The sequence below is a fragment of the Patiria miniata genome, unplaced genomic scaffold (assembly GCF_015706575.1).
Source record: "Patiria miniata isolate m_02_andy unplaced genomic scaffold, ASM1570657v1 HiC_scaffold_7, whole genome shotgun sequence".
Taxonomy (NCBI): Eukaryota; Metazoa; Echinodermata; class Asteroidea; order Valvatida; family Asterinidae; genus Patiria; species Patiria miniata.
This window is the reverse complement of record NW_024037074.1, coordinates 28,779,558-28,800,974: the sequence shown is the minus strand read 5'-3', so window position 1 is coordinate 28,800,974 and position 21,417 is coordinate 28,779,558. Positions and strand designations below refer to the sequence as shown.

Genomic DNA, 21,417 nt, shown 5'->3' with positions numbered 1-21,417 from the left:
ATTATTACTGGACGGGCATTTTCCTGGTCGAATGCATCCAGAAATAGCAACATGTTTTAATGTGGCTATATGAAATTTCCCGGGAAAGTAAATGCTGCCTGAAATTAGCATTCAATGTATTCAAACGCTTTCATTAAAACCTTTATTCAAATTCGTTTTACAAATGAAAAATGAACTCATTTTATCTGAGGTACTAGTAAGTCATTGAAATGTTTTTGGAAGCAGAATTATGTGAGTTTTAAAATAGCAAATTCTTCATTCGATTAGCTCTTTTCCGTCCAATTGCACATCTTTGCTCATTCAATATTTGAACACTTTCTTTCAAATACGCATAAAACGGGCAAGCATTTTCAAAGTCAGTTTAATTAAGCGAACGAGTCAAAATATTTAAGGGTATCTTCAATATACGTGTAAAAAAAGTAGGCAATTGACGTTACTTTGCATTGAATTTATTGTGCTTTGGATTTCAGCCCCGCTCGGGAATTCAACTACAAAATGTTACACATTTTCAATAAAATCGGGCAGTGTAGCAAGATCAGTGGCGGATCCAGGGGTGCGGAGGGGCGCCCTCCCCTCCGGCAGTGACCAAAGCACATTTTCCCCCAAAATTCCTTTAATATTTTGCAGCACTTTCCCGAATGATCTTTTTTTTATGCCCCCACTCACATTAAATTAACAACACTACGCAGTGGCGTAGTGACGGGGTAGCCCCCATAAAACCTTGCCGCCCCCCAGTCGCCCCCCCCCCCACTGAGATTTTGGGTTTCTAAACAAATTATCATTGATCTACATGACGCCCCCCCCCATGAAATGTTCCAGCGCCCCCCCCCCCCCCCCACACACACACACACTGAAAAATTCCTGGCTACGCCACTGAACAACAGTATGATTTCACGCCTCTTTTTATCCCCCCCCCCCCGTTTTTCTCCTTTTCGGTTTGCTTGTCCGGGGAAGGGGGCAGCAAGCGACCCCCACCCTTGCCCCGCCCTCGCCATGGCCCTTGCGCGACGCCCATGAAAGCTGATGCTTCAAACTTGGAAGTCATGCAGCTCAGCAGGCGGCCCAAATAATGTGTACAAACATCAACTCTATACAGGATTTCTAGAATTGAATCCAGCCAGATAAAGCAATTTGAACTTGAATAAAACTGTGTGTAATAATGATCCGGTCCTTTTGTATTTGCGCCCTCTAGTCTATTCTAGCCAGTGACACTTTTATCGTGCAATGCTTGAAAGTATAGACATTCAGGTCAATACAGTGATCAAACCGGAACGACGCACTATGAGCTAGTGAATGACACAGTTTAAAAACAAAGTGCAAAAGGTATTGAGATTATCCCAATTTTCAGTAACAGAGCATAGGACAGGATGTTTGAGATGTCCCGATTTCCTTTATACGTTCTTCCGTGGCCAACTTCGGCATAACCTTTTATCCTGAATTGGTTACAGTGATTGCCGGAAATTGTGATCGCATCGCATCAGGATTTTATGTCCGATACAATAAACAAGAAAAACTAGCAAGAAAACAACGCGGGTGATTGCTCATACTGATATTATGGGTCAAGTGTCGAGCTTCCGCAAGATTTCTTTCTTTGAACACAAGAGGTTAATCATTTTCATCTGAATAATTGTGTATGTGCGTGAACTTCAATAACAATAAGGAACTTGATGTAATACACTCTTGAAAAACCTAGAGCCAGGTTTGACTGGAAAACTGGCGAATCTGAATGACAATAAAACTATAACACTTCCATGAATTTATAGTGTTGTTTTTCACTATTCGGTATTTGGGCAATTATTGTGCGTCGAAAGTGCACCATATCAGTAGTAGCAGAAATATTGTCAGACAGGAATTCCTTATTCCGAACATATAAAAAAAAGAATATTTGCTCTGAGCTTTTATTACCTGAAAATTTGGCATCACAAAATATTGGTCTGAATCAGCATTAACTTTTCAGACTAAGAGCTAATTCAGCTACAGTACATACAACATAATACCTATATATAATATATAATACCTATATAATTCAAGCAACAATATCGAAAATTTATCGAGTCATCATCAAAGTCAGAAATATTTATATCTCGTTGATTTGGCCATAAGCAAATTTGTGTCAATATTATACATCACAAAATATCAATCCCAAAGTTTAGCAGAACATAAATCGGAAAAGATTGTTTTTAACACTCACCGTGCGACTCTTGTTCGATCTTGCAAACAGTTCTCTCGCGTTGTCGTCTCAACCTGAACGTGAGCTGTGGTCGTTGTGAGGAGTGAGCCGGCAGCTTGTGACTTAAATATTGAGGTCGATTTCCTGAGCAGTGACTGAGGAACTTGCAAGCCCGGTTTGCGATTGGCCCCATGCGCGCTGTCAATCACATATCGCCGACTCGCTCCATATTAATCAGACGGAAATGATGTTCATGTCATATAGCCACACGTTAAAGCCGAGGCTTGTATCACCGACACTCAAATAGACGCATCTAATTTGTGGAATGGTTGTATGGATGTCGGTGACACATTCAAACACGTGGATTGTGATTGGCACCTGTCAATCACAGACCACTCACTTGTGGTCACCGACTTGTTGGGTGACTAACTCTGATTGGTGGATAGAATAATGACGGACACCGGCCATACGTGATTCAATCAGTGTTTGTTTTGCGCTTCGTGTAATGTAGTCAGGTTATGCAGTCTACATTTTTTTTAGAAAAACGAAGGCGTAATAGTTCAGCTTGAGAAGAAAAAGTAATAAGAACTTCAATATATTGTGTGCATAATATCAGGTCCATATACAGTTGCCACCCTCTATGCTGAAGTTTACCTATTTTGCAGAACCCAGCCATTCCCAAAGGCAACTTAATTATAACCATTCATCTATCCCCATCCACTAGTCGAACGTGAGCTCGGCTCGGCAACTTCTCGGCTTGCAATCGATCTTGCACCTACAGACCCCCTCACCCCCCCCCCCCATTAATTGAGGCCCTCCCACCTTCGCTTCTTGAGCCCAACCTATCCCAAAACCCAAACAAATAATTAGCCCAACCCCGATCTTGACCCTTGCCTAATCAACCTAATCCCAAACTTACCCCACCTGTTTGGATCCTACCATGTGCAACACACTTCTTTCCTTAGGAAACACTAGCCTTCATTAGCCTGATCTCCAAGCCAAACACGATTCCCCATATTGAACCCCTGCCCCCACCATCCCTTCCCCCTCCTAATCACCCTGGGCAGCCAACGGCGGATCCCGAACCAATATGATGAGGCAGAGAAGGGGGTGCATATTTAATGCTTGAGTGTTGTTGTTCCCCTTTCTATTAATAGTTTCGTCGACAGGAAGAGGAAGAGTAAATCTATTTTTACAACATTAACAGTCGTGTCTCGACATTTGTTTTTCGTTGGGTAACCTATCGAGTGCCACTGTTTTTAGTAATTCACTCATCAATTTTCTGTTGATGACAACTATCAATTTTCCCCGCTAAAATAGGCCGGCCTATAAGAATACCTACTGAGAAAATTTTAAAAGACAGTGGCCCATATTCTACCGAAAGTCCAAAATAATCACTTAGTGTGCCCCTGAGTGTGCCTGATTTCTAGCGGAACAATACTGCCCACAATTCCAAACAGTACCTATGCTTATACCTGTCCAGTGTGTGTCGTTTCAAACCTAGTATTTCCAGAAATATTATGCTGCGAAGTATTACTCATTGGCGTGGTTCATTAAAAGGACCTAAATTTAGACTCCTCACTTTCTGGAGGAAGCATTCAAAGAGTTAAGCGCCTCTCCCGAAGCCCAGGCAGGCTGAGTGGTGAGGCACGCCCTCCCTAGCTTTCCGGGTTACGCCACTGAGTTTGAAGTGACGTATCGTATCTCAATATCCGGCCGGGACCATGATTTTGAATACGATGGGAACATAAAACAATAACATTTTTACTGAAATAAATCTGCCATCGGATATTTGAAAATCACAGGGGGTTGTTGGGACAGCTATAACTAGTGGCAAAGAGGACAAGACGTCCGTACTATGCCGTCTGGCCTGAGGAGCTGGCCGCGTGTTTAATGCGCAGACCATTTTTACTAAATCAGGTACTCAGACCTCACCGCGGCACTTGGCAACGACCCTGCCCCTAACATACCTGCCCGTAAGCTGACGTGGGTTCAACTTTCACCCTATCCAGCCTCTCTCACCAAGATTTTGCCAGCCCCACCCCCCCCCCCATCTCACCCATCTCCCATCAATCTGCGAGACGCAACCACCTAATTAATGTTTTACAACCTTCAGACCCAAACGTCCTAAACACCGAGACCCTTCACGGCGGATACAGAACCAAATTGTCCATGTGCTTCCGGTTATGTTAGGCGGTGAGTGGAGGGGAAGGGGGACAGGTAAAAGGGCCTGATACCCGGCAAGCTGGCCGTTACAGAATCGATAGGCGGGGGATGCCTTTCATTTTTCCTTCATTATTTTTCCTGACTACATTATACTAGCATTTTGGGTGGCGTGGGTGGCTTGTGCGTAAAGCGCTCGCCTCTCACCAAGGTGACCACGGTTTGAATCCTGGCCGCGGATCACGTGTGAGTAGAGTTGTGCGTTGGTTCTCTCCTGTGCCACGAGGATTTTTCTCCGGGCACTCCGGTTTTCCTCAATCCGGCAAAATCAAATACTTTCGATCTCAGGCTGTGCTCCGTGGTCATATATGGGTCGATGTGGTCGGCAGCCATAGGCGCCTTCACGTGCCAGCGGCCCGACCACGTTGCAGCCGCGTCCTTCCCAATTCAGCATCCCAGCTGCGAGTAAGGATGATTAGCCTCCCAAATGATTAATTATTATATTTCAAGAATCCGTGGGGAAATGAAACGAGGGGACCACGCCATCGTCTTAGTAATATTTACTGCTCTTGTTAAATTATTAAAAGTTAAATAACTATTGGTATCAGTTTTGTTGTCCCCTCCCATTTTCAATCCCTAGCCCCCTCGACACACACATCTGTACCGGGCCTTGAACACGAACCCTAAATTCAAGACGACAAAACAGCAAAATAACTATACAGGAATACCAAGTAATTCAATGAATTGGTGCAAATATTTTTAATATCAAATTGACTAGAATTGTTAATAATAATCACTGATTTAAGTACTTAATAAGACATTTGTTCGCAAGAGCCAGATTGGTATTTGCTCGTTCATTTCGACGACAAACGATTTAAAAAAAAAAAAAAATAAGTAAATATTCAAATTGTCTCTGCAATTCTACTTTCCAGAAAATTCGATTTCATTCATCAAGAGTGTATTACAAGGGGCATGAAGGTTCCATATTATCCAAAACTAGTGTTTTCAAAATCTTGTTTTTTAGAATTTATATTCTATATCAAATCACATGATTTTACTAAATTAGTTAAGCTATTAAACAAAGAGATATTATGAAATGTAAATGCACTTGAAAATAAACAACACCTTTTGTTCAATAAAACAGTCATTTGCAATAGAATTATAACTACGTTTTAACAATGCTCTGATAGTGTCACATTAACAACTAAAATTGCATTAAATCGTAAACAATCATTTCATAAGAATTAAACTCTAAGACCAAACTTTTAACACGTTAAAAATCCAATAAAAATAATTTGGAACATCACATAGAAAAAAAACAATAATGACATTTAAGAGTCATTGGTCCACTATGGTGCAATTCAAACTCATTTCTTTGTTTGTTTTTTTAGGAAGAAAACAAATCATTCCGAGGATTAATAAATGATACTGCATTGGGCGTGTCTCCGCCGGGGTGTCTCTTATCCGGGGTAGCGTGAATTTAGGACCCTATGAAATACAGACTCATTAATATTATAGTGCATGTCTAGCTGGTGATAATTAGTAAAGTGACCGCTCACGCGAGAGAGTTTAACCAATAATAGGGTGCTAGTAAGTCAATCACATTAATGTTTGTAGAAGACATAATTATGTGAGTTTTCAAGCAGCATCTTCACTCAAATTTTAGTCCAACTTCTCACCCTTGCTCATTCAAAATTGCAAAACTTTCTTTCAAATGCACTTAAATACGGGCCAGCATTTTCGCACCCGGTTGGGTTTAGCGAAAATTATTTAAAAAAAAAATGTTTCAGGGTATCTTCATTACCCGCATAACAAGTGTGTAACAATACGTTTACCAAAGTAAGACATTTTCAACCAATACTAGGGAAAAGGTGTTATAAGTTTTCACAGGAGTCTGATTTTCATATGACAGCGGAAACAAGCCTTTTTTTCTGAAATGAAGTTTGGATGAGAGAAATTTATCGGGAATCAGTATTTACCTGAGTGTCTGAGGAGCAGCACCATGGCCAGCTCCGGACATGGGGGAGGGGGAGGGGTCACATTACCAGCTGGGGGGGGGGGGGACACCACAAGAAAACACACAATTGCAGATAATGTTTTTACGCCTATGGTTTTGCCAAAGGGGGCTTGGCAGCTGCTCGCTTTGTGGAGACCCCTTTTAATGAGGCGCCCCCTCTATTGATGGAAACTTAACACAAGCTTTATTTAGCGCGCCCTTTCTCGAAATAAACTTTCATTAGTTGTTTGACGGTTTCTCGCGAAATAGAATCTCCTTATGAGTAATACCTCAAGACCGATTACTGGCCGAACTTACAACTTAAAATATCTGGGCCTGGTAGGCTCGGGTTATTGCCTGGACCCCAACAAACGAGTGTGTCATATTTCCTGGACGTTGATTTTCTGTTTTCATTCGGTTTGTATTTTTTCGCGTTTAAGATACTCTTTTTGTTTCGGTCAAACATGTATTATTGTTTCATTGTTTGACAGTTCCCCCATAATTTTAAATCTCATAATGTTACGCAGTCATCATGACAAATCACAGGACGAAATTCTAATTTTGAAATACAGAATTAACTCGTTTTGGGGACAACAACTCAAGAAATACTACATGTATTCAATTAAATTTCAAACACCGTGCGTTGGAGATCTACAGTCATGAGTTTTACTAAAAAAAAGTAATTGGGAAGTGCGTCTAGTTATCAGTTATGTCTTTGGGAGTCGATTTACAGGTCTTGGGGTGCAGCCCTGTATTAAAATTCCCATAGACATCAGTGTTAAATGTCAATGCTTCAAAATTCTGGTAAAAATACTCAGAACTCTCACGGGTATAGCTGCACAGAAAAAAAAGGTAATCAACATGTCATCTTTTATTGTATTTTCATTTTTTTTGTGGGTTGTTTATTGTATTTTCGAGATATTCTCACCCAAAGAAGGCGACCCCGTTTTTCCCCCAAAGTGGAACAGTAGCCATTTTCAAAAACGATCCCTCCACAACATGACACAATAGGGCCACTTTCGAGCACAATTGCATCCAAAATGCTCAGAATTGGAAGCCCCAAGTCCGGGCCAGAGGGTTCATTACCTTATTTCTTCAAATCCCCGATTTTATGGCATGATTTGCGTGAAAACGAATGATACATGGGCCTGACATCCAGCATTTTTCATTTCTCATTTTGTTCTGTCTACATGTTTTAGCATTTTAAGAATCCGTGGGGTAAATGGGATAATGAGACTACACCATCGTCATAGTGCCATTCATTGTTCTTGATGAATTATTGAAAGATAAGTAACAATAGGCATCATATTTTGCTCCCCACCCCTCATCTTCAATCCCGAACCCCCTCGACACCACTAATTATTCATCCTCCACCCCATCCATCCTCAACCAATGTAAACTCGGCCTTTCATTAACACGATACCCAAATCTAGAACTCAAAACAAACAAAAAAGGACAAAAATACAGGTAATTAACTGACTTTGTTTGCAATAATTTGTAACACCAAAGGGATAAGAAATTTTAACTATAATCACAGATGTAAGTACCTAATCAGACATTATTTTTTACACAAAAGTCAGACTACGATTTGCTCGTTTATTTAAACGACAAAAAGTATCTGTAATTGTACTTTCTTGAGAGGAATTCGATGGAATGTATTACGAGTGGGACAAGGTTTTCCACATTGTTAAAAGCTAAATGTTCAATTAAAGTAATGTTCAAATTACAGTTTTTGAGTATAATTTTATATTCGATACTGATTACATGTTATATGATTAATTTCTCTGCTTAAATTAATTAAGCTGTTAAACAGAGCACATCCTCAAATGTATACTTGGAAAGAAATGTTTCTTAGAATCAAATATATACTATAGAATAATAATTGCGTAATCTGCTGATATAGTGTCACATTATCAACTCAAATTACATTAATTCGTAAACAATTTCATCATAGTGAAAGCTCTAAAACTCAACTTTTCACATGAAACAAAAACTCAATTATTCATGTATAACATGGGATACAAACAAAAGTTGAGAGTTCTTGGTTCACTGTGGCGCAATTTGAAACTCTTGTTTTTTTCAAGAAAAAAGTTACCGAGGATAAATAAAGGATATCACCAGACTTCATTTAATCTCTGGCTGTATACGGTATGCGAAATGCAAATGGAAAAAAAATAAAATATTTGTGTAATACATGCATTTGTTACTTCCCAGACAGACTATTGTAACGGTTTATGTTTTTTTTTTTCATACGATTACCAGTTTAAGAAATAACAACATATATGCAGAAGGAAGGGTCGTACGCCCATACTTCAGGAACTACGTTGGCTCTCGGTTACGGTGCGGAATGAATTCAAGATTCCTTGGTACTTTTCAAAGTTATCTGCCATGGTGAGGCAGCGTTACGGTGCTTCACAGAGTAAATATCAGTTCATGCATTTAACATTCCCACTAAAAGCTGTGATGGGGTTCAGTTTAACCTTCCTAAAGTTCGTCCAAAGCCTGGCAAGGCATATAGTGACCGTGCAGGCTTCCACGTTATTTAAGCAAAAAATAATAAATTTGAAGGTTTTTTTCAATCGCATCTAAAACCTTCTTTTTAAAAAGTCATATATTTTACTTCTTTTTAATTTACTGTTTTAACGCAGTTTTGATACTTGGATGTAAAATGCTTTGTATTAAGAATCAATTATCTTTCTTAATATCATGAAATTGAACATTTTTCTTTTAATTCATCGGTTACTGTTTTGGCAAAATGGAAAGCGAAACCAAAACAATGCAGCACTACTCCTGTATATTTATGCGTTGTGTTTAATTATATTTATTTAATTATTTATTTATTCGGAGAAAAAGGAGGAAGCCACTGAATGAGGTCCAGTGATAGGTCGAAGAACTACGCGCCTTACCGTACACGGTAAGATACACCGTGTCTCCTCGCTGCAGGACCAGCACCGCGCTACCAGACAACTGACCTCGTTGATTTGATTCACCATAGGTGGTAATCACCTTGTGGTTGTTTTTAACAAGATGGATGACAAGGTGACCGCTGTTACTATGCTTAAGAACAGAAAAAGTAAATACGTAGATGCCCGGCACACTACAGGTGAACGTACCGGTTTCGAGATCAAAACTTGTACCTGGCAGAAGCGTCTCGGTCTGCTGGAAGGGCAAACGGGTGTCGTGACTCGTAGATTCATCCGAGTCGCTCGTCCTCACCACGTTGAATGCTACCCGCTGGTTTGAATCGTCTGGTGTCTCCCCTGGCTCACCCTTCTGACCTTTGACACCAGTTTCCCCAGTTCCTCCAACAAAACCAGGTAGCCCTCTCGGACCTATCTTGCCGGGCAGACCAATCCCACCATTACCTTTAGACCCAGTGTTCCCAGGTGCTCCCTGCTCACCTATAGGTCCAATAGGGCCAATCTCACCTTGCTGACCTGCATCGCCCTTTGACCCCGGCTGACCGTACGGCCCCATCGGTCCTCCTGGTCCAGGAAGACCTGGTATGCCGGGTATTGCAGCAGGTCCCTGGCAGCACTGCTGACACACCTGAGACGCAGGACCATCACCGTCCGAGGGAACCGGCCCAGTAACGGAAGCTCGGAGCTTGACAGAGTTACCCAGAAGGAGGGCGATTGACAGAATGGTGGCCACGCAGATCTTCATCTGAAAGGAAAACAATACAGGTTCTAAAATTACAAACAAAATCACTACATAAAATGAAGAATTTGTATACGAGGCATAATTTGGAGGAATCATTATTCAGAGAATATGTCGGCAGTGGCCTATCCGAGAGCAAGGGGATAACATGTAAATAAAAAGATGGGTTCTTTTTAAATCTGTTGCCATGACAACTACGGGCAATCCACACTTGTTAGTATTATTGTTTTGCCCGCCAAAAAAAGTTTGGAAAGGAGTCCGAATTAAATCAGTTTTTAATGGGGACGGCGCGCCCTTTCCACGATCATTATAGAATCAATTAAACATCATCACACCGACCTCGATCGTTCGGTCTTGAAGTCTTGAAGATCAGGTCCAAGAAGAGATCAAAAGGAGTTCACACTAGGCTGAAAAATAATGAACAAAGCAAATTGGAAACCTTTATGCTTGAGTAAAGAAAGAAATACTTTAATCATTGATTTTAATACAATTTTGAGGGTTTTTTTTTAAACTTTGATCAATAATCATTCGAAACCAGGAACAATTATTCACAAATAAAAACAATGGTCAAAGATAATTTTCATTTTCGTGACCGAATACGCCCAGAAAAGGCAATATGTGTTAATGACGCTTTGTGATAATTTTCTCAGGAACCTGAATACTCCCTGAAATCAACATTAAATTGATTCAAACGCTTTCATGAAAGCCTTTATTCAAATTCATTATACAATTTATTCAAATTCATTATACAAAAAAACCTGTGTATTTTTGAGGCACTAGTAAGTCATTGAATCATTTTTGAAAGTATAATTATGTGAGTTTTTAAAACAGCATATTCTTCATTTATATATGTTTTTCCCGTCCAATTTCACACCTTGCTCATTCAATGTGTAAACACTTTCTTTCAAATTCGCATACAAACGCGTAAGCCTTCTCCAACCCAGTTGAATTTAGTGAAAGAACAAATTATTTAAGGGTATCTCCACTATACGCATAAAAAGTAGGCAATTGACGTATTTGCATTGAATTTATTTTGCTTTGGATTTCAGTCCAGCTCGGGAATCCAACTTCATGCTTACGTTCACAAAAGTCATACATGTTTAATACAATTCGGCAGTTTAGCCAGATCAGTGGTGGCTCTAGGGGTGCGGAGGGGGTGCCCTCCCCCGGCAGTGACCGAATATTTATCAAAAAAGGCAAATTTCGATTGAGAGAGCCCTTCCACCCTCACCTATTCCCCCGGCACAAACTTCGCCCGGCAATAAACTCTCTTGATCCGCCCTTGAAAATATTATTTAGCAGTGTCAAAACAAATGATAAAATGACATGACTTTTGATACAATTTCATGAAGAAATTTACACACTTTTGTTTTAATTGTCAGGGAAGGGAACATGACAGGAACATTGTTAGGTGGCTAGATTATAGAAAGAATGACATTTTGAGCACTCGCCCAAAATGAGGTCTATTGTGCAAAAACAAAAAATACTTTTTTTTCATATTTAGACTATATTAACCAGTTTGTTAATTGTTGTAATCACTCTGTGTAAACAAAAAGATAGTTAAAAGGATACTCAAAATCAATCAAATTTATTTTGTTATCGCTAACACGATAAACGGTTAATGCAGTCTTCAATCTTTTTCTATAGTTTGCATGCATATCTCTTTTTTAGTTATTTTAGTTCTCTTATTTTTGGTGGTTTGTTTTACGAAACTGATTGTATGTAGTACGTAAACATGAAAGAAAAAATCTCGTGCGTGTTTCGTCATTAACCAATATGAAGAACCGGGTAAAATTAGGACAAGAAATCTGCTTCTTTTTTAAAGGGAAGATGCAAGATCTAAATTGACGCTCGAAAAATTTGTGCAAACCTCAACTCTTAACATGATTCTACAAATGTATCCAGCCATGAGCATCGCCAGGATTTTTTTTGGGTAGAGGAGGACAAATCACATTCCCCCATATCATTTTCCCGATTGATAATTTTTTGAGGGTGTCCAGGGACATTTGCACCCCAACCAATTAAAGTAACAACAATATGATATTCGCACCTCTTTCTTCATTTTCGTTTAATCCCTTTGTTTCTCCTGTTTTTGTGTTGTTCGCTTGTCCGAGGGGCAATTTAAACATGAATAACATGTGTGTGATCATGATCCAATTTTTTCGTTGCACCCTAAAGTCTATTCTGACAATTGACACTTTTATCCTGCAACGCTTGAAAGTAACGCTTAGACCTATCGTTGCAGACCAGTAATGCATTTCAATAGACCCCAATACAAGTTTTATGTCCCCCCATTCAGGAATTCAGGTAAAACACACATCAAATTAAAGATTATTTCATCAAATTAAAGATTATTTCATGATCTTTAATTTTCTGTCTAATTTTCTGGGGTTCAATCATCTAGGTGATCAAAGATGATCACCCCTAAAAGCAGTCCTGAAGCCCATCGCCATTTTGAAAATGGACGCCTACGCTCCATTGCAAAATAGAGCCATTAGGGCCGAATCATTATCCACATTTCACAGAAATACGAGCTCGCAGTCCTCTGCACGGCTTCAAACCTTGTTAAAAAAAAATCAAGTTCACGGCCTTCAAAATGCTCTAATTCTGAAGAATTTGAAGGCATGCAGTTCGTGATTTTGCCGGCGAAGGAAATTTCGGACTGATTTGCTGGCCTGCACCCATAAACAGAAATGGTTTAAAGACACAGTTTAAAAAAACACATTACGCAAAAGGTATTGAGATTATCCGAATTTTCAATAACACAACATAGGACAGGATGTGTCAGATGTCACGATTTCCTTTAAACGTTTTTCCGTGCCAACTTCCGCAGAACCTTTTATCCTATTAGCTAGAGTGATTTCCGGGGGAAAAAGGTGAGCCCACCGCATTGGGATTTTAGGTTTGACAATAAACAGGGAAAACTAGCGAGAAAAATAAAGGAGGTGATTGATCATACTGATATTATGGGCGGTCGAGCTTTTGCAAGATTTCTTTCGTTAAACACGAAAAGGTTTAAATTTATCATCTGACACAATTGTGAAAGTGCATGAACTTCAATGACAATAAGGAACTTGATGTAATACACTCCTGAAAAAGCTACAGCCAGGTTTGACTAGAAAACCGGCGAATCTGAATGGCAATAAAAACTATAAAACTTCCATGAATTCATAATGTTTTTTTTCACTATTCAGTATTTAGGGCAATTAAAATGCGTCGAGAGTTCACTATGGAAGTAGGAGCTGAAATATTGTCAGACAGAAATCCCGAACAAATAAAAAAAAAGTCGTGACTATATACATGTATTTGCTCTTAGCTATATTACTGCCTGATTTTGGCGTCACAGCATTTTGGTCTGAATCCGCATCAACTTTTCAGACTAGAGCTAATCCAGCTGTAGTCTATGCATCATAATACCTGGGTATGATTCAAGCACCAATATCGCATGATAAGTTATCGAATAACTAATAACTAAATAAGTAAGGGAATGGGATCATCATGGTCGGAAATATTTACAGCGCACTGTTTTGGCTATAAGCACATTGTGTCAATATCATATATCACAAAAGATCTATCCCAAAGTTAACAGAATTATCGTAAAAGACTGTTTGAAACACTCACCGTGCAATTCTTGTTCGATCTTGCAAACAGTTCTCTCGGGTTGTCGTCTGAACGTGAACATGAGCTGCGGTCGTTGTGTGGAGTGAGCCAGCAGCTTGTGACTTAAATATTGACGTCGATTTCCCGAGCAGTGACTGAGGAACTTGCGAGCCCGGTTTGTGATTGGCCCCTTGTGCGCTGTCAATTATATATCACCGACTCGCTTCATATTGATGAGAAAAAAATGATGTCAATGTTACATTGCCACGTATTAAATCCAGAAACTTGTATTACCGACACTGAAATAGCCGCATCTAATTGGTGGAATGATGGTGGAATGTCGGTGACACATTCAAACACGTGAATTGTGATTGGCACCTGTCAATCACAGACCACTCACTTGTGGTCACCGACTTGTTGGGTGACTAACTATGATTGGTGGATGGAATAATGACGTACACTGGCCATACGTGATTTAATCATTTGGCACATGTCAATCACAGACCACTCACTTGTGGTCACCGACTTGTTGGGTGACTAACTATGATTGGTGGATGGAATAATGACGTACACTGGCCATACGTGATTCAATCAGTGTTTGTTTTGCGCTTCGTGTTATTTAATGGAGCCACGCATTTGGTGGCTAGTATTTTGTAGTCAGGTTATGCAGTCTACATTTTTGATAGAAAAACGAAGGCGTAATAATTAAGCTTGAAAAGAAAAAGTAATAAGAACTTCAATATATTGTGTGCATAATATCAGGTCCATGTACAGTTGCCGCCCTCTTACGATGAAATATACTTATTTTGCAGAACCCAGCCGTTCCGAAAGGCAATTTAATTATAACCATGTCTATCCCCATCCACTAGTCAAACGCGCGCTCGGCCCGGCCAAGTTCTCGACATACAATCGACTTGCGCCTGCAGAACCCCCTCCCCGCTTATTGAGGCACTCCCATCTCCGCTTATTGAGCCCAACCTATACCTAAAACCAATCACACAATTATGCCAATTCTGATCTTGACCCTCGCCTGATCAAACCTTATCCCAAACTTACCCCAACTGTTTGGATCCTACCATGTGCCACAAACTTCTTTTCTTAGGAAACGCAGGCCTTCAATAACCTGATCTCAAAGTCAAGCTCGAATCCCCATAATGAGCCCCTGCCCCCACCATCATTTCCCCCTCCTAACCACCCTGGGCAGCCAACGGTGGATCCCTAACCAATATGCTGAGGCGGAGAAGGGTGAAAGCTGTACGATTTTCTCATAGGCTCATATGTAATGCTAGAGTGCTGTTGTTCCCCTTTCTATTAATAGTTTCGTCGACAGGAAGAGGAAGAGTAAATCTATTTTTACAGCATAAACAGTCGTGTAGTGACTTTTGTTTTTCGTTAGGTATTACCTATCGAGCGCCACTGTTTTTAGAAATTCACTCATCAATTTTCTGCTTATGACAACCAACAGTTTTCCCCGCTAAAATAGGCCGGCCTATAATAATACCTACTGAGAGAATTTGAAAAGACTGTGGACAATATTCTACCGAAAGTCCAAAATAATCACTAAGTGTGCCCCTGAGTGTGCCTGATTTCTAGCGGAACAATACTGCCCACAATTCCAAACAGTACCTATTCTTATACCTATCTAGGGTGTGTCGTTTTTAAACCAAGTACTTTCGAGAGATATTACGCTGCGAAGTATTACACATTGACGTGGTTCATTAAAGGGACCTTAATTGAGACTCTCCCGAATCCCAGGAAGGCTGAGTGGTGAGGCACGCCCTCCCTAGCTTTCCGGGTTACGCCACTGAGTTTGAAGTGACGTATCGTTTCTCATCATCCGGCCGGGACCATGATTTTGACGACGACGGGAACGTACAGCAATAATATTTTTACTGAATTAAATCTGCCATAGGATATTTGAAAATCACGGGGGGGGGGGGGGTGCTGGGACAGCTATAACCAGGGGCAAAGAGGACAGGACGTCCGTACTACGCCGTCTGGCATGAGGAGCTGGCCGCCTGTTTAATGCGCAGACGATTTTTTTTTTTTTACTAAATCGGGCACTTAGACCTCACCGCTACACTTGGCAACGACCCTGCGCCTAACGTACCTGCCCGTAAGCTGACGTGGGTTCAACTTTCACTCTATCCAGCCTCTCTCACCAAGGCCTTGCCACCCCCCCACCCCCCCACCCCCCCCCCCCATCTCACCCATCTACCATCAATCTGCGGACGCAACCACCTAATTAATGTTTTACAACCTTCAGACCCAAACGGCCTAAACACCCTGCCCCTTCACGACGGATACAGAACCAAATTGTCCATGTGCTTCCAGTTATGTTAGGCGGTGAGTGGAGGGGAAGGGGCTGGTAAAAGGGCCTGATACCCGGCAAGCTGCCCGTTACAGAATCGAAAGGCGTGGGGATGCATTTCATTTTTCCTTCATTTTTTTTTTTTGACTACATTATACTAACATTTTTGGGTGGCGTGGGTGGCTTGTACGTAAAGTGCTCGCCTCTCACCAAGGTGACAACGGTTCGAATCCTGGCCACGGATCACGTGTGAGTAGAGTTGTGCGTTGGCTCTCTCCTGTACCACGAGGGTTTTTCTCCGTGGCCTCCGGTTTTCCTCCCTTCGGAAAAATCAAACACTTTCGATCTCAGGCTGTGCTCCGTGGTCATATATGGGTCGATGTGGTCGGCATCCATAGGCGCCTTTACGTGCCAGCGCCCCGACCACGTTGTAGCCGCGTCCTTCGCAATTCAGCATCCCAGCTGCGAGTAAGGATGATTAGCCCCCAAATTATTAATTATTATATTTCAAGAATCCGTGAGGGAAATGAAACGAGTGGACTACACCATCGTCTTAGTAATATTTACTGCTCTTGTTCAATTATTGAAAGATGAATAACTATTGGTATCAGTTTTGTTGCCCCCTCCCATTTTCAGCCCCTAACCCCCTCGATACACATCTGTACCGTGCCTTGAACACAAACCCGAAATTCAAGACGACAAAACAACAAAATAACTATACAGAATACAAAGTAATTCACTGAATTGGTGCAAATATTTTTAATATCAAATTGATTAGAATTGTTAATAATAATCACTAATTTCGACGACAAACGATTTCTTTAATATTTTTTAGTAAATATACAAAATGTCTTTGCAATTCTACTTTCCGGAGAATTCGATTTCATACCTCCAGAGTGTATTACAAGGGGCATGTATGTCGCGCATTATCAAAAACTAGAGTTTTCAAAACATTATTTTCAGAATTGATATTCTATATCTTGTCACATGATATTACTAAATTAGTTAAGCAGTTAAACAAAGAGATATTATGAAATGTAAATGCACTTGAAAATAGACAAAATTTTTTACAATAAAATAATCATTTGCAATAGAATTATAACTGCATTTTATCAATGCTCTGATAGTGTCACATTAACAATTAAAATTTCATCAATGCGTAAACATTTATTTCATCAGAATTAAACTCTAAGACCAAATTTTTAACACGTTAAAAATCCAATAATAATAATTTGGCACACAAGAACAAAACAAAAACAATAATGACATTTAAGAGTCAATAGTCCACTATGGTGCAATTCAAACTCATTTCTTTGTTTTTGTTTGTTTAGATAGAAAACAAATCCTTTCGAGGATTAATAAATTATACTGCATTGGGCGTGTCTCCGCCGGGGTGTCTCTTATCCGGAGCAGCGTGAATTTAGGACCCTATGAAATACAGACTCATTAATATTATAGTGCGTGTCTAGCTGGTGATAATTAGTAGAGTGACCGCTCACGCGAGAGAGTTTAACCAATAACAGGGTGCTAGTAAGTCAATCACAAAAATGTTTGTAGAAGACATACTTATGTGAGTTTTAAAGCAGCAAAGTCTTCATTCATATTATTGTTCAAATAATTTCTCACCCTCGCTCATTCAAAAATGCAAAACTTTCTTCCAAATGCACTTGAACACGGGCAAGCGTTTTCGCACCCGGTTGAATTTAGCGAAAATATAAAAATGTTTCAGGGTATCTTCATTACCCGCATAACAAGTGTGCAATCTAGGTAACTTGTACATTGAATTCAATTCCGTAAATACGTTTACCAAAGTAAGACATTTCAACTAATACTAGGGTAAAGGTGTTATAAGTTTTCAAAGGAGTCTGATTTCATATGACAGCGGAAACAAGCTTTTTTTTCTTAAATGGAGTTTGGATGAGAGAAATTTATCGGGAATCAGTATTAACCTAAGTGTCTGAGGAGAAGCACCATTGCCAGCTCCGGGCATGGGGGAGGGGGAGTGGCCACATTACCAGCTGGGGGGCACACCACCAGAAAACACACAATAGGAGATAATGTTTTTACGCTTATGGTTTTTGCCAATGGAGGCTTGGCAGTTTCTCGCCTTGTGGAGACCACTATTTATGAGGCGCCCCCTCTATTGATGAAAACTTAACACTAGTTTTATTTAGCGCGCCCTTTCTCGAAATAAACTTTCATTAGTTGTTTGACGGTTTCTCGCGAAATAGAATCTCCCCATGAGTAATACATCAAGACCGATTACTGGCCGAACTTACAACTTAAAACATCTGGGCCTGGTAGGCTCGGGTTATTGCATGTGTAATATTTCTTGGACGTTGACTTTCTGTTTTCATTCGGTTTGTATTTTTCGCGTTTAAGATACTATATTTGTTTCGGTCAAACATGTATTATTATTTCATTGTTTGACAGTTTCCCCATAAAATTAAATATCATAATGTTACGCAGTCCTCATGACGAATCACTGGACGAAATTCTAATTTTGAAATATAGTATTAACTCGTTTTGGGGGCAACAACTCAAGAAATACTTCATGTATTCAATTAAAATGTCACACACCATGCGTTGGAGATCTACAGTCATGAGTATTACTAACAAAAAAAACCGGGAAGTACGTGTAGTTATCACTTATGTCTTTGGGAGTCGATTTACAGGTCTTGGGGTGCAGCCCTGTATTAAAATTCCCATAGACACCAGTGCTAAATGCCCACACTTCAAAATTCTTGTAAAAATACTCAGAACTCTCACAGGTATAGCTGCACAGAAAATAAGGTAATCAACATGTCATCTTTTATTTTATTTTCATTTTTTTTGTGGGTTGACCATTGACCTTTCGAGATATTCTCACCCAAAGAAGGCGACCCCTATTTTTTTCCAAAAGTGGAACAGTAGCCATCTTCAAAAACGATCCCTCCACAACATGACACAATAGCGCCACTTTCTAGCCTAATTGCATCCAAGATGCTCAGAATTGGAAGCCCCAAGTCCGGGCCAGAGGGTTCATTGCATTATCTCTTCAAATCCCCAATTGTATGGCTCTCAGAACTCTCTACTATAGAATATTTTGAGGGTTTAACTTTCTTTCATGCACTCGGCAGATGGGTTTAGGCCTATTTACCGGTGTGCACCCTTCACCATCCTGCATGGGCGCGATATTGTTTTTCTCCCAAACGTCATTCGCATAATAGGTGTACGCTATGACGTTTTGGAGTTTACTTTTCTAAAAACGTGAGAAGAAAATATAAATTAGAAAAAAAGAAATGAATTCGAACGTGATGAAATTCGGACTTTATTTTCATTTAACAAAATATCCTCTGAAGGCTAAGGTTAGAAAAAAAAAATCGGGGACAAAACAACGGTGAATCAAACCTGCAACCTCGCAATGCAAAATCACAACCCTATCGACTAAGCTATCGCACCGCTCGCCAAAATGTGGTGGGAAATATAATTATATACCTGCGTACGTATCATAAAAGTATCGTAGAGGGCGCTAAACAACCATGTATGTCTGTGTAGTTTAGGAAAAGAAAATTTGCATCCGGGGCCATGGTTTACCCCGATGGGAACGTACAGCAAAGCTGTTTTTACTGAAATAAATCTGCAAACGGATATTTAAAAATTGCGGAAGAACATGTTTTACTGGTAATAATAATAATGTCCGCCTTTTGGCGGTCAAGTGTTCCGGAGAAAAAAACCTGTCTGTATGTCAGATTTGTTTTGGCGATGAACCCCTTCCCCTGGGAAAATTCCTGGATCCGCCCCTGCACACACCCACCTCCCCCATGCACGTGGCGATGACCCTGGTCCTAGCATACCCGGCGTTTGTAAGATGAGCGTATGAGGAAATCGTACAGCTTTCACCCTATTCAGCCTCTCTCACCAATGCTCTCCATCTCATTCTCACCCATCTCCCATTAATCTGCGAAACGCAACCACCTTATCTCTATCACCCTTCAAACCCAAGCCAACCTGAACACCCTGCCCTTCACAGGCGGATGCAGAACAACACTGTCGGTGGACTTCCGTTTGTGTTGGGGGAGGAGGGAGGGGGGCAAAGATTCATGGGCCTGACATCCAGCATTGTTGGTTGCTCATGTTGTTCTGTCTTCATGTTTTAGCATTTTAAGAATCCGTGGGGTAAATTTGATAATTAGACTACACCATCGTCTTTGTGCCATTCATTGTTCTTGATGAATTATTGAAAGATAGTAAGTAACAATCGGCATCATATTTTGCTCCCCGCCCCTCATCTTCAATCCCTAACCCCCCTCGACACCACTAATCATTCATCCTCCACCCCATCCGTCCTCAACCGATGTTAATCCGGCCTTTCATTCACACGATCCCCAAATCTAGAAGTCAAAACAAAAAAACTGGACAAAAATACAGGTAATTAACTGACTTTGTTTGCAATAATTTGTAATATAAAAGAGATCAGAATTGTTCACTATAATCACAGATTTAAGTACTTAATAAGAAACAAACGACAAACGATTTTATTGACTGTCTTCAGTAAACGGTCAACATTTATCTGTAATTTTACTTTCCTGAGAGGAATTCGATGGAATGTATTACGAGTGGGACAAGGTTTTCCACATTGTTAAGAGCTACATGTTCAATTAAAGTAATGTTCAAAATATAGTTTTTGAGTATCTATATTCGATACTGATTACATGTTATATGATTAATTTCTGTGCTTAAATTAGCTAAGCTGTTAAACAGAGCACATCCTCAAATGTATACTTGGAAAAAAATGTTTCTTAGAATCAAATATATACTACAGAATCATAATTGCGTAATCTGCTGATATAGTGTCACATTATCAACTCAAATTGCATTAAATCGTAAACAATTTCATCATAGTGAAATCTCTAAATTTTGACTTTTAACATGAAACAAAACTCAAAAGTTGACAGTTCTTGGTTTACTGTGGCTCAATTTGAAACTGTTGGTTTTTTCAAGAGAAACAGTTTCCGAGGATAAATAAATGATATCACCAGGCTTCATTTAATCTCTGGCTGTATACGGTATGCGAAATGCAAACGAAAAAAAAAATGCATTTGTTACTTCCCAGACAGACTATTGTAACGGTTTATGTTTTTTCATACGATTACCAGTTTAAGAAATGACAACATATATGGAGAAGGAAGGGTCGTATGCCCATACTTCAGGAACTACGTTGGCTCTTGTTTACGGTGCGGAATGAATTCAAGATTTGTCGGTACTTTTCAAACTTATCCGCCATGGTGAGGCAGCGTTACGGTACTTCACAGAGTAAATATCAGTTCATGCGTTTAACATTCGCACTAAAAGCTGTGATGGGGTTCAGTTCAACCTTCCTAAAGTTTGTCCAAAGCCTGTCAAGGAATATAGTGACCGTGCAGACTTCCACGTTATTTGAGCGAAAAATAATGCATATGAAGTGTTTTTCAATCGCATCTAAAACCTTCTTTTTCAAAAGTCATATATTTAACTTCTTTTAAATTAACTGTTTTT

General features: G+C 40.0%; 1 protein-coding gene across 1 annotated transcript; it reads right to left on the bottom strand.

Annotated features, from left to right (window-relative positions):
* Positions 1-8,641: 8,641 nt before the first annotated feature.
* LOC119745086 (collagen alpha-2(I) chain-like) lies at positions 8,642-13,677 on the bottom strand. The gene is made up of 4 exons (XM_038221309.1): positions 13,611-13,677; positions 9,661-9,995; positions 9,236-9,426; positions 8,642-8,712 (listed from the first exon to the last, which is right to left on the bottom strand). The coding sequence occupies exons 2-4, from the start codon at positions 9,993-9,995 to the stop codon at positions 8,642-8,644; spliced, it is 597 nt and encodes a 198-aa protein (XP_038077237.1). The 5' UTR covers positions 13,611-13,677.
* Positions 13,678-21,417: the final 7,740 nt, after the last annotated feature.